At 45.5% G+C, this 19,887-nt stretch overlaps 1 protein-coding gene and 1 pseudogene across 3 annotated transcripts in view; one reads left to right on the top strand and one right to left on the bottom strand.

Annotated features, from left to right (window-relative positions):
* Positions 1–19,887, top strand: part of CTDSPL (CTD small phosphatase like) — a 121,405-nt gene that overhangs the window by 86,208 nt on the left and 15,310 nt on the right. For 2 of the 3 annotated variants that reach the window (XM_047874589.1, XM_047874591.1), the window contains exons 3-4: positions 7,947–7,979; positions 14,362–14,463. In XM_047874589.1, the coding sequence (XP_047730545.1) occupies positions 7,947–7,979; positions 14,362–14,463 (135 nt within the window). The remainder of the gene's footprint in view (positions 1–7,946; positions 7,980–14,361; positions 14,464–19,887) is intronic. The other variant, XM_047874590.1, reaches the window with a different exon arrangement.
* Positions 16,402–18,158, bottom strand: LOC125175042 (40S ribosomal protein S3a-like; annotated as a pseudogene).

Consider the following 19,887-nt stretch of genomic DNA (forward strand, 5'->3'; position numbering starts at 1 on the left):
CTATTAAAAATTACCTCTCGTAGGGGCGCCTGGGTGGGTGGCTCAGTGGGTTAAGCATCCAACTTTTGATTTTGGCTCAGGTCATGATCCCAGGGTCATGGGATCGAGCCCAGCGTCAGGCTCTGCCCTGAGTGTGGAGCCTGCTTATGATTCTCTCTCTCCCTCTGCCCCTCCCCCCCACTCATGCTTTCTCTCTCTCTGTCTCTAAAATAAATAAACAAATAGGGGATAAAAGACTTCAATGTAGCAGGTGAGTGTATTTATAAGTATATATACATAGTCCTACATGCACACACAGGCATTCGTAAGACTAGAATGATATATGCCGAAACATGAAGAGACTATCTCGTACTGGTGGGATTATGTATAGGATGTTCTCCCCTCTCCTGTGCTTCATTTCTTTCTCTCTTTTTTCTTGTAGCTTTTCCCAATTTTCACAAAATAAGCTGAAATTACTTTGGGGACTAGAAAGTAAATTATTTTTAAAGTACATATGAATGGAAGGAGCAGGGTTCTGGGAAGATGACAGCCTGAGCACATGGCTCTGACCGTTGAAATTCTGTCTCTGGATAAACCCGGTGAGCCTGCTGGTGGAATCCGGAAAGCGCAGTAACGCTTCTGGTTTTCCTGACATCTCCAGGGGAAGGAGCAGGCGCAGGATGCATCCTCTCTGAGCCTCGGTGAGAAGCAGGAAGCCACCAACAGAGGAAAATGCTTGCCTCTCTTGGAGTCCTAGGACAGAGACTGGACATGGATGGTCCCATGAGGTCCACCGGCCGGCAAGAGCTCTGGATCCCCTCGGAAAGGGCCCGCACTACCCGCTTGATGTGTGTGGTCCTTGGAGGGGCTGTACTGATGAGCTGAATTGCTTTCGCTTCTTGTGCCCTAAAGCAGCCCACTAGGTGCAGAGACTTTCTTCCTGTCCTTGTGGTTTGTCAGTTTGGGCTCTGCTGGACCGCAGAAACGTTGCTCCTTGCCGGACCTGGCGGTGCCCCCTCGTTTGCCACTGTGGAGAAGGTCCAAGTCGAAAAAGTACACGACGGGGCTCCCACTGAGGTAAAAGCAACAGAAGAGACGGAAGAGAACTTTAGTAGGCAACGCAGGAAAGGGTACGTCAAGAAACGAATTTCGAGGACAAAAGTAACTTCCAGAACTTAAAAAAAGAAGTCCCATGATTTCTAAATATAAAAACTTAGTAAACAAACTGAGAAAAAGGAGAATGAGGATGGTCACTGCTGAGGCCGGAATTAATGTTCTAGAGCAAGTGGGGAAAATATCTTTCAGTTCAGACCAGAGACACAGAGATGATCGTTGTGGGAGGAGGGGGGAAGGGTAGGAAGAGGCATCGAGGAGAGCTAACATGCAAATAGGAGCTGAAAAAAAGTATGAATATGTAGATTGTGAGGGCTTTCGCCAAGTAAGTATACAGTGAGGCTAGTGGGGCAGGTTAGGGGAGCACATGCCTGGATGTGTGCTGTTGAAATTCTGAAATTTAGGGGCACCCGGGGGGGCTGGTCAGCTGAGTGTCCGACTTCAACTCACGTCCTGATCTCACTGTTCGTAGGTTCGAGCCCCGCCCTGAGCTCTGCACTGACTGTGTGGAGCCTGCTTTGGATTCTCTCTCCCTCCCTCTGTCTGCCCTTTCCCTGCTCCCCGCCACCCCACTCTCTCCCTCTCAAAAAATAAATACGCTTTAAAAAAAAATTCTGAAATTTAAGTGTGAAGAGACAATCTGGCAAGCTACCAGAACGAGATACCTTCAAAAGAAAGAGACTTAACAGCAGTACCAGACTTCTCATCAACGATACCGAAAGCCAGAAGACTATGAAAAAAAATTTTACAGGCTATTGAGAGAAAAGAATTCCAGACCAAAAATTCTGTATGTGACCAGGATAGCATTTATCTGTTGAAGCAAAGGGAGTGCATTTTCAGACATGTCATGATTCAGAGAGGGGACCGAAAGAAGCCTGGGCGAGATTGATACTCCGTTATGATACAATTATAGAAGACGTAAGAATAAGTACCACCTGTTAGGAATAGAACCGTACAAGCAGCGCAGTTAGGAAATAGATCCTGAAAATTCACGAGGAGTGAAAGGAGAAATGGGCAGCAACGTGAGTAGGCCGTCAAAGTAGAGAAAGGGGGAAAAGAACAAACACCAATAGTAAACCTAACATAAAGAGGAGGCATAAAACCCAAGTTCGGTGAACCAGATTCCCCTCACAAAAGACCACGACCGTATCAGATTGGCTTGACAAATTCATCTGTATGCTGTTTCCAAGAATAGACCTGCATCAGATAGGAACGATTTTGGCAGCAAGGAAAAGAAAACTGAGAAATAATAGCTTAAACAAAGAGGGGATGATTTTCTCACATAAAAAGCCTGAGTCTGGCGGTTGCCGGGGTCAGTTTAGGTGCCCGATGATGCCATCAGGGACCCGGGTTCTCTCTGTTCTTCCGTCTTTCCATTTTTCCGCTCCACCTTCCTTGGCACGGTTGCTCTCATCCCCATGCTTGTTTATTATCCCAGAGTCACAGGCTTCAGACAGCATGTCCACATCCGAGGGAAGAAGGGGGGGAGGAGTACCCCCACCTAGGCCGCTTGTATGGGAAGTCAGTGCCCTCACAGAAAACCCGAGGGCACGTCTCCTTCTGTCTTCGTGGCCAGAACTTTGTCACACGGCTACCCTCTGGCAGCAAGGGAAGGGAGGCCCAAAGGGGGAAGACTTTAGACTGGCATATTCCTGCCCTCCGCAGAATCAGAGCTCTCTCACAAAGGGGAAAGGAGAAATGACTGCTGAGTCAACGTGCTAGTCGGTGTGGGCTCGGTTAGGCCGTAGGCACAACCCCCAGACCTCAGAGGCTTCAAACGGTAAAAGTCTGTTTTTCACTCACGCTACACGTTGATCGTGGATTAGCTGTGGCACTTGTCCAGTAGATCTATAATGTGAGCCACCTGTGTTGTTTAAATTTTTCTAGTAGCCTCATTCTTAAAAATATTTCTTAAAAGTTGAAATTGCTCTTAATAATACATTCGATTTAACCAAAGACCTCCAAAATATCATTTCAACATGTAATCAATAGAAAAAAACTATCAATGAGGTAAAATTTATACTCTTGTTATCTTTCTAATTCTTCAAAATCTGATATGTATTTTATACCTATAGCGCATCTTAACTTAGCTCTAACCACCTTTTCACAGGGTCAGTAGCCACATGTGACTCATAGCTACCGCTATCAGATTGCGTAATGCAGCTCATCCTCATTCATGGACTTAGACTGAGAAAGGCCCCATCTTTTTGCTTTCGTCGTTGCCATAGCAGGAAAAGGGAGTGTGGTGAATCACACTGGCTCTTAAAGTCTTCACTCAGAAGTAACATGCCTTGGGGTGCCCAGCTGGCTCAGTCGGTTGAGCATCTGACTCTTGATCTCAGCTCAGATCATGCTCTCAGGGTTCGAGCCCCACATTGGGCTCCATGCTGGGCATGAAGCCTACTTAAAAAAAAAAAAAAAAAGAAGTCACATGCCTCATTTTAACTTACATCTTCTTGGCCAAAGCAATTCACATAACTATGCTTACCTTCAAGGAGCATGGAAGTGCAGTCCTACGGTGTGCCCAGAAAGGAAACTGGAATTACTATTACAGTAGGTGACTAGTAGTTTCTGACCCAACGTCTAATATACGGTGGTTTTTAAAAGATGGAAAATAGATGGGCAAAATGGAAAAGGCAGATCAGATGACCAGAAAGCAAAGGTGACAAAATCGGTATCAGACAAAATTCGAGGGCAAAAACAAACAAGAGAAAGAGGGACGTTTTCTAATGATAATAGGTCTGATACATCAAGTGTGTAATAGCCATAACCTTTGTATACTAATCAACAATATAGACAAATATGTAGAAGAAAACCACTTAAATACGATAAAAAACTGTCTTCTAGAAATACAGGGTGCCTGGCCGGCCTAGTTAGTGTAGTGGGCGACTCTTGATCTCAAGAGTTGTAGCTTTGAGCCCCGTGTTGGCTGTAGAGATTACTTAAAAATAAAATCTTTGGGGCGTCTGGCTGGCTCAGTCACAAGAATTTGTGACTCTTGCTGTCGGGGTTGTGGGTTCAAGCCCCACACTGGGTATAGAGATTACTTAAATAAATAGTATTTTTTGGGGCGCCTGGGTGGCGCAGTCGGTTAAGCGTCCGACTTCAGCCAGGTCACGATCTCGCGGTCCGGGAGTTCGAGCCCCGCGTCAGGCTCTGGGCTGATGGCTCAGAGCCTGGAGCCTGTTTCCGATTCTGTGTCTCCCTCTCTCTCTCTGCCCCTCCCCCGTTCATGCTCTTTCTCTCTCTGTCCCAAAAATAAATAAACGTTGAAAAAAAAAAAAAAATTTAAAAAAAAAAAAAAAAAAAAAAAAATAAATAGTATTTTTTTAATAAAATAAAATATTTAATAAATAAATACAGCAAGCCACATAGGAAAACCTCTGGCAGTTTCTGGCTAATGTAAGAAGATAAGAAAATGAAACAATTGATATAAATATGAAAAACATTGGAGTTTAGCTTTATTTGCATATGACATGATTACTTACATAGAAACCCCAAAATACTTCAAAAAAAAATGGAATCATTAAAAGGTTTTGCTCTGGTAGCTCTTAGTTATGGAGAAATGTGTTAGGTTGCTAGATAAGACTTAAACTTTACATAGAAGAAATAATGTCGAAGAACAGCTGAGAACATTTTGGGAAAAAATCATGAAAAGATGACTTCCCTTAACCTTACTCTACATTGGTGTGGAAAAACCTATTCGTGGAATTTATATGATGAGATTCCACTGTAAACCCTGTTGCGGCCCCAAATTCTAACATGTTCCCTCGGTGAGCTTTCCTCGTACTCTCCCTCCCCCAATTTAAATCATTGCTTTAGAGAATCGCCATTAGCAAAAGGACCATCGTTGGTACCCTAGGCCTGTGAAGGATTCAAACAAAGAGTTTGAAGGATTCAAGACTGTCTTGGTAAAAGTTTTAATTTAAAAATAGTATTTGCCTAGGTGAAATGGCATGGGAAAACGGTGGCGTACCTCTGGCAGGTTTCTTGGAGTAGCTGGCTGTATATATGAGAGAATAAAGGCCTTTCAGGGCAGTTTTCTGGCAGAGCTAGGCTTACCTGGACCCAGTATTCATTCCTGGACTTCTTCACTTACGTTTGTCACAATTGCTTTTTAAAGAATTAACTCTAAGTAATGCATCATTTGCATTGCACTTACTATTCGGTCTGTAAGACCAGACCCCACAGAAAGAACCTGTCAAAGTGGGGCAGCTACTGCCTAGAGGACCCTCTGCCCTCCGTCTCACTCAGCTTGGTCAGGACAACTGGAACACAGCCCAGGCACATTAGACGTGGAAGCTGGTTCTAGGCCCATCTCTACCGCTGGCCCCCAGCTCTCCCTGCCTCTTGGAACTCAGCATGCCAGAAGCAGAGAGAAGGCTGTGGACAGAGTGCAACAGGTGGCATCTAGGGTTCTACCCACATTACGTATTCGCTTTGTCCTGGAGAAATGCTTCAGCAGCAGTGGCCTAGAGTGGCAACCATTGCCTCCATCACAGTGACAACCTGGACCTGCACGCCAGTTGCCCAAAATAAAAGGGTGTGCAGCCCCTGACGAGAGGCAAGAAGTCAGCACCCAGGAGACTCCAAGGGCCCAGACCACGGAGGACTAATCAGGGAGAGGACAGAGGAGAGGGATTGCTGAACACTCCCTAACACGTGCATACCCCATGCACGCGCGCAAGCTTCCGGGGTGATTTTCCAGCCCAAACATCTGTCCAGAATAGCACCCTCGGTCCTAGCCTGTGTTTTGCCAAGCCCTTCAGGTATTTGCTGTTGTTCTCTCTTCCTTCACTGATGTGCTCATCTTGTCTGAAGGTACACCTGTGTGTTGGGCTGTTTGTAGCCTCCCACTAGTGCAGTGGTCCTCACTTAGAGATGATTTTGCCCCCTAGAGAACATCTGACAACATCTAGAGACATTTTCGATTGTCGCTCCAGGAGTCCTACTGGCATCCGGTGGGTAGAGGCCAGGGATGCTGTGGAACATCTTACAATGCTCAGGACAGCCCTCGCAGCAAAGAGTTACCAGGCCCAGAATGTCAGTAGCTCCAGGGTTGAGAAACTCTCCTCTGTCGTGACCCAGCAGGCTTGTGAGCTTCTGCTTAAAGTCTCCCCACCAAGAGCAGCCACCTCCTAGATCCAGATGTTGGGAGTAATATTACTGAAGAGCTTCTGAAGTGAACTTCTCTGCAGAAGTTCTTAAAAATGGATTCGATTTGATTGCACCTTTGTGTTGGAGAGCAGCACAGCTCTGCCTTGAATAATGGCAGAAGGCAGTTTAGGATCCTTATGGCAAGCCCCAGGTGTCCTGAAAAAGGAAAGAGCCATCAAGAGGATCTCGAGAGGAAACAGGAGTTGCTGTTACTCGGCAGAGGTGGTAACTAGGGCTGCAGATAATCAAGAAGTTGCTAACTGGTGTTTAGAGTCAGAGCAGAGCCCAAAGAGGTGCCAGCCACCTGCCACTGTCAGCAATCTGGTTTGACCCCTTCCCATGAGACCCTGGTCACAAGCCACGCCCTCAGTAAAGATGGATACACTTTTCACAATAGTTCCATGTGGGAGACCAGGAAACAGTCTCATATCTCCTCATCGGGAACTGTGATGCTGGTATTTATTGCCTCCCATCCTTCCATCTAAAAAAGAAGAAACAGAAACTGGAACTGCTCAGTGGAGATAATGGAGAAGAAGTGTTATTTTGTTAGCATTTATTAATGATGCTAAAATAAAATGTTTTGGAGTGCCTGGATGGCTCGGTCGGTTAAGCGTCTGATTCTTGATTTCTGCTCAGGTCATGATCTCACGGTTTGTGAGTTCAAGCCCTGCATTGCACTGACAGTGTGGAGCCTGCTAAGGATTCTGTCTCCCTCTCTCTCTGCCCCTCCTGTGCATGTGCTCGCTCTCTCTCAAAATAAATAAATAAGCTTAAAAAAATAAAAATGAAATGTTTCCCTCAACCGGGTTTGGAATGGCTGGCATTCCAGGGCTGCAGAATGGGTGAGGCCCCACTTTGAGGCCTGAATTTTCTTAACACTCCCTGCAAATACAGGTTCTGTTCCCCTTAAAGGGGACTCTGTCTCCACCGCTATGGCCTCAGAGGGAATTTCTTGTGCCTTGCCTTGTCCCCTCTGTCCAGTCCTCCTCTAGAAGAAAACCTGGAGTGACCAGGGGATTCCTTATAATCTGATAAACTAGTCTTCCTTCCTCTACATATTGTATTGACTTAAGGCTTAGTCTTTTTAGGGAATAACTAACTTAAAAACAAGAAATAAGGCAGTTACTAGAGGGATTAATGGATCAAAGTAGTATATGGGCTTTTGTTTTTATTTTTCAGTTAAGGATTAAATTCCTGGGAGTAAGGGAGGCACCATTTAAATAAGCAAGATTAGGGGCACCTGGGTGGCTCAGTCGGGTGAACGTCTGACTTCGGTTCAGGTCACGATCTCACCCTTCGTGGGTTCGAGCCCCGCCTCGGGCTCTGTGCTGTCAGCCTGGAGCCTGCCTCACATTCTGTATCTCCCAGTTTCTCTCTGCCTCTGCCTTGCTTGTGCTCTCTCGCTCTCAAAAATAAATAAGAAACATTAAGAAAAACATTTAAACACGCGAGATTAATGAGCCTCAGGAACCCAGCCTGGTTTGTCAGGGGTGGGGGTGTCTGGGAGGCAGAGTGGAGCCCAGTGCCCTAATTGGAAAATCGTTGGGTGCCTCCTGTTCACTGAACACCACCAGGGTGCAGAGAACAGGAAATCATAGGGCTGCCGTACTCAAGAGTGCTTTGAAGTTTCTTTTGAGTATATGATCTGCTTACTTCTCTTCAAACCTGACAATGATTTCTTTTTTCTTTTTCCTTAGGGTGACCAGAGGCAGGTCATTCCCATACCAAGTGTATGTATATTTATCAAATTTTATTTAAACACGTGTAGAATCTTGTAGCTTTGGGCCTACTAATATAAATGGTTATTTAAATGTTCTTGCATACATTGAGTTTTAGCACATGGTACAAACAGCTCTGTTCTGTTGAAAAATGAAGCTACATTTTAAACTGTGAGTAGGTTTCTCAGGAACAGCAGGACAGCCAGCATCTAGTCACCAAATTCTCACCTTTCCTTTTTTTCTGCGAAGGGCCTCCAAGCTAAGGCGGCCTGCTGCCCTTCCCCACCCCCAGCACCTCAGCCCCAGCTCCATAGACTGGGAGAACAAACTTTTGCCCAGACGTAGGATTCTGCAGCAGGCTGTGTCCCAGGGGGCTCCTCCAGCCCATGTCCTGGGTGAGCAGACCGTTTATGATTTACTCAGCAGGGTCAGTAGCTTGGCCTTGGCTCTAAGATCAGAAAAAAATTGCCCCAATTGTATTCCCTGAACTTGAAGCTGTTCCAGCTGGGCACTCCTATGGGCCACCATTTCTCTCTCCAGCCTCGGAATCTGGGAGAGGAGCCCCACCAGTGGTCAACGTCAGCACGGGCCACCCCTCAGACATCCACTGTCCCCACTGTCCCTGCTCTTCCTCCTGCTCTGACAGCAAGAGCCATTTAGCCTGAGGCTAAGCCGGCAAGAAACAGACCAGTGACCGACTCTCCAAAGAGACTTGCGCCAGAGATGTCCGTATCCAACAAGACCTTTTAAACAGTCCTGTGTCCTTATGGAAGGATTTAGATTTTAAAAGATGTCCATAAATTGATACTTTAATCCCTAAAGAGTCTCTGATTCAGATTTGGTAATGAGTGTCACTTATAAACTAATAAATTGCCCCCTAATTTTTTGATGATTCCATTTTTCTCAGGACTTTAACTCTCCATTGATTAACAAGTGTCAAGGGTTTGTGGAGTAGTTCTGACTTCACCAGCATGCCTGGAAGTCAGGCTTTGTCAGGAAGACCGACTTGATTCAAAAAGATTGATCAGGCAGCCGGGCTTCTTATCGGGTGTTTGAGTAGGATACCCAGTGGGATTGTTACCAGAGGTCTCCTTTTAACCGTTATGCAAAGTAATTTCATACATTTCTTCCTACAAGATACCTACATCAAATGCGTGACAGGTGCCACCTCTCCCCCTACCTGTGATACTCCCATAGCCCTGGTTTCTCTCAAAGTTCATTAAGTGCCAAACCAAGCATTTGTCAGGGTAAAACTCTGCCGCGGAAAATGACCCTTTCCCCACAAATCTCAACACATTCTAGAATCCCAGAATGAAACAGCCAAGGGGAAAAAGATCCCTTATATAATTTAGTGCGGTGTGAGATCAATACACTGCTGGCTCCTTCCTACAAATAAGAGTCTAGGTCAGGCCTCGTGAATCTCTGAAATACCTTGCAGAAAAACAAAGCCTAGCTAAAGTAACTTGCATCATTGAGTGAGAGCTTCCAGAAAAGCAGTCTACCGATGGGCATGCACGACTGAGCCCAGGTCCATCTGGAGTCCAGTTCAGCCCCAGGATTCGAGACTTGGGATCCCCTGCAGAATCTGTACGCACATGGCAAGGCCACAAGTCACATAAATGAAATAGCCGTGCCCTTTCTGGATCGCAGGGGACCTGGTGGGTGCTGGGAGCCCCTGTGAGCTTGGGGTGCCGTACTGTAGGGCCAGAAATCCAGGCTTGTGCTAATCCCAAACCAGGGCCTACAGCCTCTTGAAAGCTGTTTCCAGGCCCTGAAGGTGAAAGGTACCCCTGAGCCTGTGGGTGCCCAGTGTAGTTCTGGCTGGAGCCCACTCCCCCCCCCCACCCCCACCCCCGCATCTCTGCTTCCCACCATGCCCCTCTTATTTCATTGTCATGCTGCTCTCTTAATGTGTGCAGCTTTGGTCTTTTGATTTTTTACTAAGCAATAATTCAAGCTCATAGTTTTAAAAATACTGTAAGAATAAAGTAGAAAGAAGAAAAAATCTCCCAACATGGGCCTAATCCCTGAAATAATCACTTTTAATATTTGTTATGTATCCTTCCAGAAATTTTCTAAATAAACACAACCGTATTCACACAAATGAGAGTTTTGCAAGGTATTTTTTTGCTTTAAACAATATACTTTGAACGTCTTTCCAAATATCAGTGCACAGTGATCTGCCTCATTGTTTTACTCGTCCTTGATGGCATTGACTTTGTTTCTACTTCTCAACTATTGCTAATACTTCTCTTAGGAATATTCCTGTGCACGTATGCTTATGGACTTGAGTTACAGTATCTGTTGTGATCAGTTCCTAATTGTAGAAATGCTAGATCAAAGGATATAACTTACATCTTGGGTGGATTAAAGCCAAGTTGTCCTCTGAAAGCCTAATTTACATTCCCACCAGGAGTGTGTGGGATTGCCCATTCCCTGATCAGAAATGACAATAATCAAATATTTAGTTTTTGCTGATCTGCGAGTAAAGAATAGTGTATCAATTCATTGCTTTGATTTGCATTTCTTTATGAATGAGTATGAACATCTTTTCACAAGTTTATTGTCCATATGTCTTCCTGCCTCCGTATTCATTTCTTTTAGAGTTTATACTGTTATCTTTTTAATTTCAAGGAAATTAGGGCTTTCCCCCCAATTTATGGTATATCTCTTGGCCTTGTTTATAATCATTTTGGCCACAAAGAAGTTTAATTTTATACAGGCAGATGTTTAATCTTATCCCTTCTGGCTCCTGGTTTTTTATGTCACACTTAGAAAGATCTCCCCACTCTATGACTGTGACCCATATTTTCTCCTAGCGTTTTAATGGTTTTATCTCTACACTTAAATCTGCGATCCATCTGGAATTCACGTTGGGGTAAGGCGTTAAGTAGTGATCCGGCTTTATTGCCTTTTCCGAGTGGCAAGTCACATGTCTCGACACTATTTATTGATTAATCCATCTTTTTGTACACCTGTTGAAAATGACATTTTTATCTGGACTTGATGTTACAACATTCCGCTTAGTAACGTTTGTTGCCCAGCCGTCAGCTGGGATTTGGGGCCCTCCACACATCTTATTGGAAGCCTCGTGGGCTATCCAATAATAAAAGTCAGGTAGTAAAGGATAAGGAAAAGAAGCAGAGGGCCAGCTTTAGAATCCCCTGAAGTTTGGGTGGCCTTGGCCGAAGGTGAGAGTTCAAATGCTTTGGCCCCAGCAAGGAATGCGGAATGTGACTGGGGCTGTGACCCGATTCCTCCCATTGCTGCTCTTGGAGGAATCTCACTCTCGATGCTCACGGTGCTCACGGTGCAAGGTTGACAGTGTAGCTGAGTCACGACGGTGCGAGAGGAGAATAAGAGGAGAAATGAGTTTTCTAGCAATTACATTTCTGCTCTGTGTGCCTAAGCCTGTTAGTAAACAGCAGTGTACTTTTTTCCCACCAAACCTTATGGAGAACCTATCGGCAGAACGATTATGATTAAAAATGGTCTAGAGTTTCCTTCGCCTCCTCCCGCAGAAGCCCTGAGATCTCTGCCCTCAGCTCTGAGGCTTGGGGAGCACAGTGTGCAGACTGTGAGCCTGGGACTCTTATGTGCAGAAACCCCAATCTAGTGTGCCAAGAACGTTTCCGCCTCTAAGACCTGTGAGGGTTAGTGGGATGGGTGCCCCGGGAACCTGAGAGTTAACTATTCATGGCTGCCAGTTCACTACCGAGGTTGGAAAATTCCAGATCTTCTCCCAGGAAGAGAACTGGAATGAATGCCCTTCCTAGATCTTAGAGGGCAAACCAAGGTTCCTTCCCCCCCCCGCCCCCCCCCCCCCACATTTTTGCTCCCTACCCTCACCCTCTCCATCCCCCTGGCAGTGTCCTCCGTGTACTTTGGAGCAAGAGGTTTGTATGAAAAGGCTCTTCTTGATGTAACTGGTGTCTCTCTTGTTCTCCAGTTTTTTGATGGCCTGGGAGAAAATTTGCCCCAGGACGTTTTTAGTTAATAATTCAAGCATCACCTGAACAGATCAATTGAAGTACCAAAGCACTATTGCAACTATATAGTGTCCTTGCGTGTTCCAAGGACACAGCTGTCCAGAAGAATTTTTACCAGTGGTCTGAGGAATTTGCATTAATCTAAAGCCAAGCTCTCAGAGAAGCTGTGTGTGTTTAGGAAGCGGGGCTGAGGGTTAATGGAACCCTCCTTACCCATTGTCCCCAGCCCCGCCTTGTTCTCTGCAGCACAAATGCTAAATCAGTAGCTTACTTATGAGGAGTCTCACCCTCCTCCCTCTTCTCTCTCTTCTCCCTCTTCTCTCTCTTCCAGTAGTACCTGAGGTCTTTTCTGTCCTGTTAACTCAGAGAGTGCTTGCAAAGTGTGGGTTAAATATGCTCAGAAAGTAATTTTTATTCTCAGGTCCGGAAAATAACTGAGCCGCTTTTGGCAGATCTTTGACGTTTTCAGATCTGCTAGGGATGGAATCATTTCCATCCCTAGAGCCTTATTTCCCAGGCGAGCAATTACATAAAGTTTAAATGTTGTTTTAGTATATAAATGCATAGAGACTGGACAGACATGCACCGAACTGAAAAGAGAGGCACCCGGGAGAGGAATGGGGAGCAGGGAAAAGGAAATAGTTGTCTCTTACGTGTCTGTATTCTTTACAATGAGAATGTGTTTTTATTACATAATCGTGTGATAAGAAATTAAATTTTATTCTGGTCACAAGCATGCTTTCTGCTATGGCCCAAACAACAGAAATAGCTCAAACCCTCTTTATTATGTTCACTTACAGAGCTCACCATATTCTGCCTTTTTGAAACACTGAATATAAAACTTCTTGTTGCGAGTTTATTGTAATGTTTCTAGCACCCTGCTTGCTTGCTGATATATAGTGAAAGACAGAATCCTTTTTAGGACCCTGAATCCCGTGTCCCATGTCCAAGGTGCATCTCCTCCCGGTGCTACTGCTTGGTGAACTTTAATTAGAGCCAAGGGAGTTGGGAGGACGTGAAGGCTTTTTCTTCTAGATGATGTTGGACAGGAGGAAACGCCCACTGGAGAGAGCCCCTATCGAATTAGAATCACCACTCAGCCCTAGACCAGTTGATCGTCACGCTTGCAAATTGACCTACCCGGTTGACTTCCTGTGTTCCGTTCACTAGTGAACCAGCTAAAGTCCAAAATTAACCCTGGATCTTGACTAATATTCACTGTAACCTCCCGTCTCCCCTCCTCCAAAAAAGGAGATAATCCATTCAAAAGGGAATACTTCTTGATTTCATTGTTTTCTTGTTTTGTTTTGGGGTTTGTTTTGATAAGCTAAATTTTCTGTTCTTCAGTGGCTAGGGACACAGTTTTTTTGTGTGTGTTTTGTTTTGCATTAAATATTGAACAGAGTTTGACCTTCTTCCAGGAGAGAAAATTAGCTGGTTAACATTGGGTACGGAATATGCCACAAAGTAAACTAAAGTACTTGGAATCACTTCTAGAATGAGGCAAAACCCAAAGAAATAAAACTCTAAATCACGAATGACTTTGGCTGCCGATATCCAGCAGCTTATTAACTCTTTACAACCTCTTTACCACAAGATTAGAGTCAGCTACTACAAAGACATAAATAGGTTTTCTGATCCACAAACACCATGTGGATTAAAGTATAACCTCCAGAGACTAAGGATCCAAGGGGTAAGTGCTACCTTCACTCAGTACTGCAGTGGGGTGGACACAAGTCAGGGCCCTGTACCTGGACCACTTTTATTTCTGTTTTCTATTATTGGAAGTCCTTTTGGATTGCGCTTTGCTGGTGGACCATAGGTCCTCTTCAAGTTTCTGAAAATTGTGGTCGTTAAAACAAACCAGCAAAAAACCACTACGGTTCCAGTATAGCTGTAAAATGTACTTCTATACCACAGGGAACTTCAGACAAAAACGATCCCCAGGAAATGGGCCTGTGTAGTTAGAATAGCTAATATAATTGAGTATTTGTTTTGTGTAGCCCATTTTAATAATAACAGTAGCCACATGTATATACCAGGCAGAACACCGGGCATTTTACCAGTTACAGCTGAGAGCAACAGCCTTCCATGGCAGGTAGTACTATCCCAATTCACAGCCAAGAAGAGACAGATCTGATACTCACACCCTGACTTGTCTGGTTCCAAAACTGAGGCCCTCCAATAGCCATTCAGATAACGGCACATCATTTATTAAAACTTCAGTTGTAAACTACGTAGTCCTACTGTTTTTAATAACCTCCCATGATGTGCTTAATCAGGCATTTACATGTCTGATCTCATTTGTAACCTCGCTGACAACATGATACGGCGATAAGGGGATTGATTGGTTGGTATGTCTTCTACATAAAGGTAATAATACTGATTTTTTTTTTTCACTTTAGCCACCAGCTAAATACCTCCTTCCAGAGGCGACGGTGCTTGACTATGGAAAGAAATGTGTGGTCATTGATTTAGATGAAACATTGGTGCACAGTTCATTTAAGGTAAATCAACATAAAAAGCAATCCATAACCTTTGTGATTTTGGCCACAGTGTGTTGGAAAAGGAAAAATAGAAAGGATGACATCACTGTTCATGAAGAAATCCCAGTAATAGTTGCTTATCACCTCCGGTGAACATTAACTCGAGTAGTTAAATACTAGCTACTTAGTTTGGTGGGAAATGCTGGGCTGCTGGTGTCACCGAGACCCCATTCTTACCTGTGAGGTTTGAGTTTTCCAACCCTCCAACCCCTGCAGAAATACTTCTCAGATGGCAAAAGGCGATCAATGTGCCAGTGCCCCAGGACACCACGGTGTGTTTGTGAAGGTAGCTAGAGTGCTGTGTGTCTTATTGGAAGGGGCAGGGGAGGCACTGTTAAAACTGTCAAGCAACCTGCTGTCTTGGAAGTTTCCCCAGACCAATTTTTGAAAGATGTCCAACCCTGAAGAAGACTTCCAGAGTTACGGCCTCCGAGCAGGTTCAGCCATTTGTTGTGAGCTTTTTCATGACAGGAGGTAGCTGGGCTTTTTTTTTTTTTTTTTTTACAAGCTTCATAGCTGAATGAGGATCCGTCCACCGTATGACTTCCCTCCTGAAGGGGGCGGGGCTGCAGCGATGTCACAGGGAGCATCGGACGGTCTCGGTCTCGTGTCTACCTCGTTCCTCTCTCCATCCCCTCCCTGCCAGAATGCCAGCACAAGTTACAAATTACCAAAGGGCCTCCGTGGGGAAATGGCTGTGGCTACGCCATTCAGAAATGACTTCATGAACCATCTCTCCGTTTTTTGAAATGAGACAGGTTTTTTAAAAGATGCAAATGAGGGACACCTGGGTGGCTCAGTCGGTCAGGCGACCGACTTCGGCTTGGGTCATGATCTCGCGGTTTGTGGGTTCGAACCCCGCGTCGGGCTCTATGCTGACAGCTCGGGGCCTGGGGCCTGCTTCGGATTCTGTGTCTCCCCCTCTCTCTGCCCCTCCCCTGCTCACACTCTGTGTCTCTCTGTCTCTTAATAATAAATTTTAAAAAATTTTTTAAAGAGGCAGATGACATGGCACCTGGATAGCTCAGTAGGCTAAGCGTCTGACTTCAGCTCAGGTCACGATCTCCCGGTTTGTGAGTTCGAGCCCCACGTCAGGCTCTGTGCTGAGAGCTCAGAGCCTAGAGCCTGCTTCCGATTCTGTGTCTCCCTCTGTCTGCCCCTTCCCTGCTTGTCCTCTGTCACTCTCTCTCTCTCTCAAAAATAAATAAACATCAAAAAAAAATTTTTTTTTAAGGAGGCAAATGATGAGGGGTGCCTGGGTGGCTCAGTCAGTTAAGCATACAACTCTTGGTCTCAGCTCGTGTCTTGATTTCAGGGTTGTGAGTTCAGGCCCAGTGTAAAGCCTACTGAAAGAAAAGAAAAGAAGAGAAAAGAAAAGAAAAGAAAAGAGAAAAGAGAAGAAAAGAGAGAGAGAGAAAGAAAGGAAAGAAAGAAAGAAAGAAAGAAAGAAAAGAAAGAAAGAAAGAAAAGAAAAAGAAAGAAAGGAGGGAGGGAGGAAGGGAGGGAGAGAAGGGAGGGAGGGAGAGAGAGAAGGAAGGAAGGAAGGAAGGAAGGAAGGAAGGAAGGAAGGAAGATGGATAGATAGAGGCAAATGATGAAAAAGCTTAAAAATAGGGTATCTGTGTGTTGGAAGGAAGAAGTAGGGTCCTGGTCCTATTTTTCTTGGGGTGCTTCTGGAGATGAGCTGCTCCACTATCACTGGCCAGTTTGATCCCATTCCTCCTTGTACCCCAACCCGTGACACCCCTTACTTTGCGGAGAGATATGAAGAAGGCACCCTCCATGGTTGGGGGGCGTGGGGGGTGTCTCACGTGAACCAGTCATTCCCTGGCCATTGCAGGGGACGTTGGAAGAGCCATCAAATTTACCTGAAGAACTTTCTGTCAGAAACATCCTTCCTTATGCCTGCTTCTCACTAAACAGAAGCCTTCCTTGATAGGACAAGGCCAGGCGGTTGTCTGTGAGTCCTTTGGGAGAGTAGAGGAGGTAACACACGTACTGTAGCAGTGAGACAGGCCACTGGGGCCTGGAGGTACCACCTCATTCCCCAGCACCCTGAGGGCCCTTCCAGGATTGGTCCCCTGGTTGCCATGACCTTATGTCCCAGCTCAGCTCTCAACAGCATTGGAAGCTTTTTCTCCCCTGTGGGCAAGCTGCTCAGGACTTTTCAAAGGCCTCTGGAGGAAAGCCCTTTGGAGCAGGGGTTCTTTGCCATTTCAGCCTGGACAGCTTCCTCCCAGGCTCTGGGAGTGTGGGCAATGCTGACCAGACTGCCCGAGGCTATGGAGGGTTCCTGACTCCAAAGGCAGGACCTTAACAGCCCCTGATGTCTCCAAGGCCTGCTCAAAGAGCATTATACAGAAGCTGATGTGAACAGCGTCTCTTCATTTCTTCCCTCCCTGGCTTGCCTGTATTTGCAAGCAGAATATCCTTTATTGTAGGGGCGGGGGGTGGGGGGGCGCTATTCAAATATACTTAACATACAGGGTTATATTAGTTTCAGGTACACGACACAGTGATTCAACAATTCTATACATTTCTCAGTGCTCATCAAGATACATGTACTCTTTCTTTTTCATCACAAAGGAGATTTTTTATTTGTCACCATTAAATGTCTGAATTTTAAACAGATTCTTACAGGCTCTTACCCATCAGCTCATTCAACGTTAGCACCGGTCTCATCCCCAGTAACTTCTCCAGAACTACCACCTTCAAACCATGAAGCTTCATGAGCTTTTCCAATTCAAACGTGGGCTTCTTCGGCATTTTTACTTTTCTTTTCTTTTTTTTTTTTTTAATTTTTTTAATATTTAGTTTTGAGAGAGAGAGAGAGAGTGCGAACAAGGGAGGGGTTGCAGAGAGAGGGAGACACAGAATCGGAAGCAGTCTCCGGGCTCCGAGCTGTCAGGACAGAGCCCGATGCGGGGCCCGAACTCACAAACCTGAGATCATGACCCGAGCTAAAGTCAGACATTTAACCGACTGAGCCACCCAGGTGCCCCAGCATTTTTAGTTTTCTAATGAAGACATCATGGGGTGGATAGATAGACTGACAAGCCTTTTCTGTGTCTTTTCCAATGCTGTCCGGAATCAATTTATTGACCAGTTCTTTCAAGTCATTTGCACCTCTCGGGTCATGATTTCCACCATCTCTTTCTGAACTCGGCGGACCTGTTGGTGCTGAGTGTAAGAGATCTTCTGAATCTGATTGTTTTTTTTTTTTTTTAATAGCAAAACCAACACAAAACAGACAAAGCAAGTAACCATCAGTAGTCTTGACATCAATATGAGTTTCAATCATAGTCTGCCATTTTTTGACCATGGAGCACACTTTGTCACAGGAAAGATCCATGGCATATGGATGTTTGGCAGTTTTTGCCCTGAACGTCCTCAGTAATTAGGTTGAATTTTCTAAATGCAACTTCATCATTCCGCAGATGAGCAGGGCTCACTTCAAAAACACGACCCTGGAGGCCATCAGATGCAATTTCGGTTCCTTGAGTCCTCGTGACTACTGTTTTTCCAGGATTTCTTATATTAAATGTAGCTGGTGCTTTCACATCCTACCAATCTTTCTTAGAAAATGGTTCGACCACTTTCTTCGTGGCTGCCTTTTTGCCACCTTTCACAAGGTGCTTATTCTTGCCCACTGCCATGGCGCTGCTCAGGGAGCCAAAGGCCAGGTATGTGTGCTCTGAATCTCCTTTATCTATTTCACCCATCCTTCCACCCACCTTCCCTCTGGCAACTGCCTTTATTGTACAGTTTTTAATGTTCTGGGGCATTTCAGAGGCCTTGGAGAATCTGAAAGCTGTGACCTCTCTTGAGATCATACAACTGTAAACATACAACTGTTTCACACAGAGCCTCTTAGACCCAGGTTAAGAACCGTGGCTTGGCATGGCGTCCTTTACATAGCATGTAAGAAGAAACCGAGGCTGAGGCTTGATTTGAGCTGGGGAATGGTTGTTCTCTTTTAATATACTCTATGGAATATGATTTTGCAATCTAATAATGCCTTGTTAGAGTTTCTTCCTTCATGATTTTGTATTTTGGTTGTGGAATTATAAAATACTGAACTCATCCGTGGCCTTCCAACCACAAGAGTGAATAAACTGTAATCTTAAGCTTCAGGTACTCTATTGAGTGCTTAGCAATGGTTCTGTGATCTAGTATTTTCTGTTTACTTAGCAAAGAACAATGCATGTATGTATGATGATGGGCTTAATAAAAGCAGACCCCAGTTCAGATTCTGACCAGAGACTCTGCCCTGCACACCCCTGTCCGCATCCCTGCCCAATAGCCACCGCACACGTGCTGTCTTCCCTCTGTCTCTCTCCTATTTGTCCCAGGGGTTTGTGTTCTGAGTCTCTTGGGCCTGTTCATTGGAGTAGTTGCTACCTCATTTGCGGACTTCCATTTAGAACTTCATGTTAAACCTGGTATTGATTCACACGAGGACTGCCGAAATAATCATGTTTGCATTTTAAGTATCATTAGTATTGTCAAAGACTTATTTCAAATAGGCTTAAGTTTGTGGCTGTGCTGGGTATTGTGTTACTTAGAACAGAGCAATCCAGGGTGGGCCGGCTCTCCCCACTGCCCAGGGCAGGAGACGGTGCCAGGCAAGGAGGAAATCACTGCTGCTCAGGACCAGATGGAGCCATGGGCACACACATCAGACCCATTACCGCAGCTGTGGAAGAGAGGAGAAACAAAGGTCCAGAGGGAAAGGAGCCGAGGCCGTGGCCTGTGGCCTCGGATTTCACCTCACGTCTGTGGCCCTGCTTTGTGTCCTGTGCTCAGCATCTCCTGCCCAGCAGCCCATCACGGGGCAGCTTACATCCGTGGGTCCAATACAAATCAGTTTCCCCCCAAGTCGCAAGTCCTCTGGGACCACTGGGCTCTCACCTCCTCCCCCTGGTGGCCAGTACTGGTTCCACACCACGTGGCAGGGCTCTAGGCGAGAACTGGAGTTTCTAAGGAGCCCCATTCTCTGGCCAGGCTGCCTTACCTTTGTTGTTTAGGCCAGGGAGATGATAGAGAGGTTGGACCGAGATGCTGAAAGTTTAACGATATTCAGAACAGAAAAAAATGTGCTTTCCTGCTTGTGCTTATTTTAAGGAATCAAAGCATACTTCAACATCCTTCACCTAAAACTTTTTTCCAGGGACAGCCGGGTGGCTGTCGGTTAAGTGTCCAACTTCGGTTCAGGTCATGATCTCACGGGTCATGGGTTCAAGCCCCACGTTGGGCTCTGTGCTGACAGCTCAGAGCCTGGAGCCTGCTTTGGATTCTGTGTCTCCCTCTCTCTCTGCTCCTCCCCCACTCGTGCCTGCTTGCTTGCTCTCTCTCTCTCTGCCTCTCTCAAAAATAAATAAACAT

Source organism: Prionailurus viverrinus, chromosome C2 (assembly GCF_022837055.1).
Source record: "Prionailurus viverrinus isolate Anna chromosome C2, UM_Priviv_1.0, whole genome shotgun sequence".
Lineage (NCBI taxonomy): Eukaryota > Metazoa > Chordata > Mammalia > Carnivora > Felidae > Prionailurus > Prionailurus viverrinus.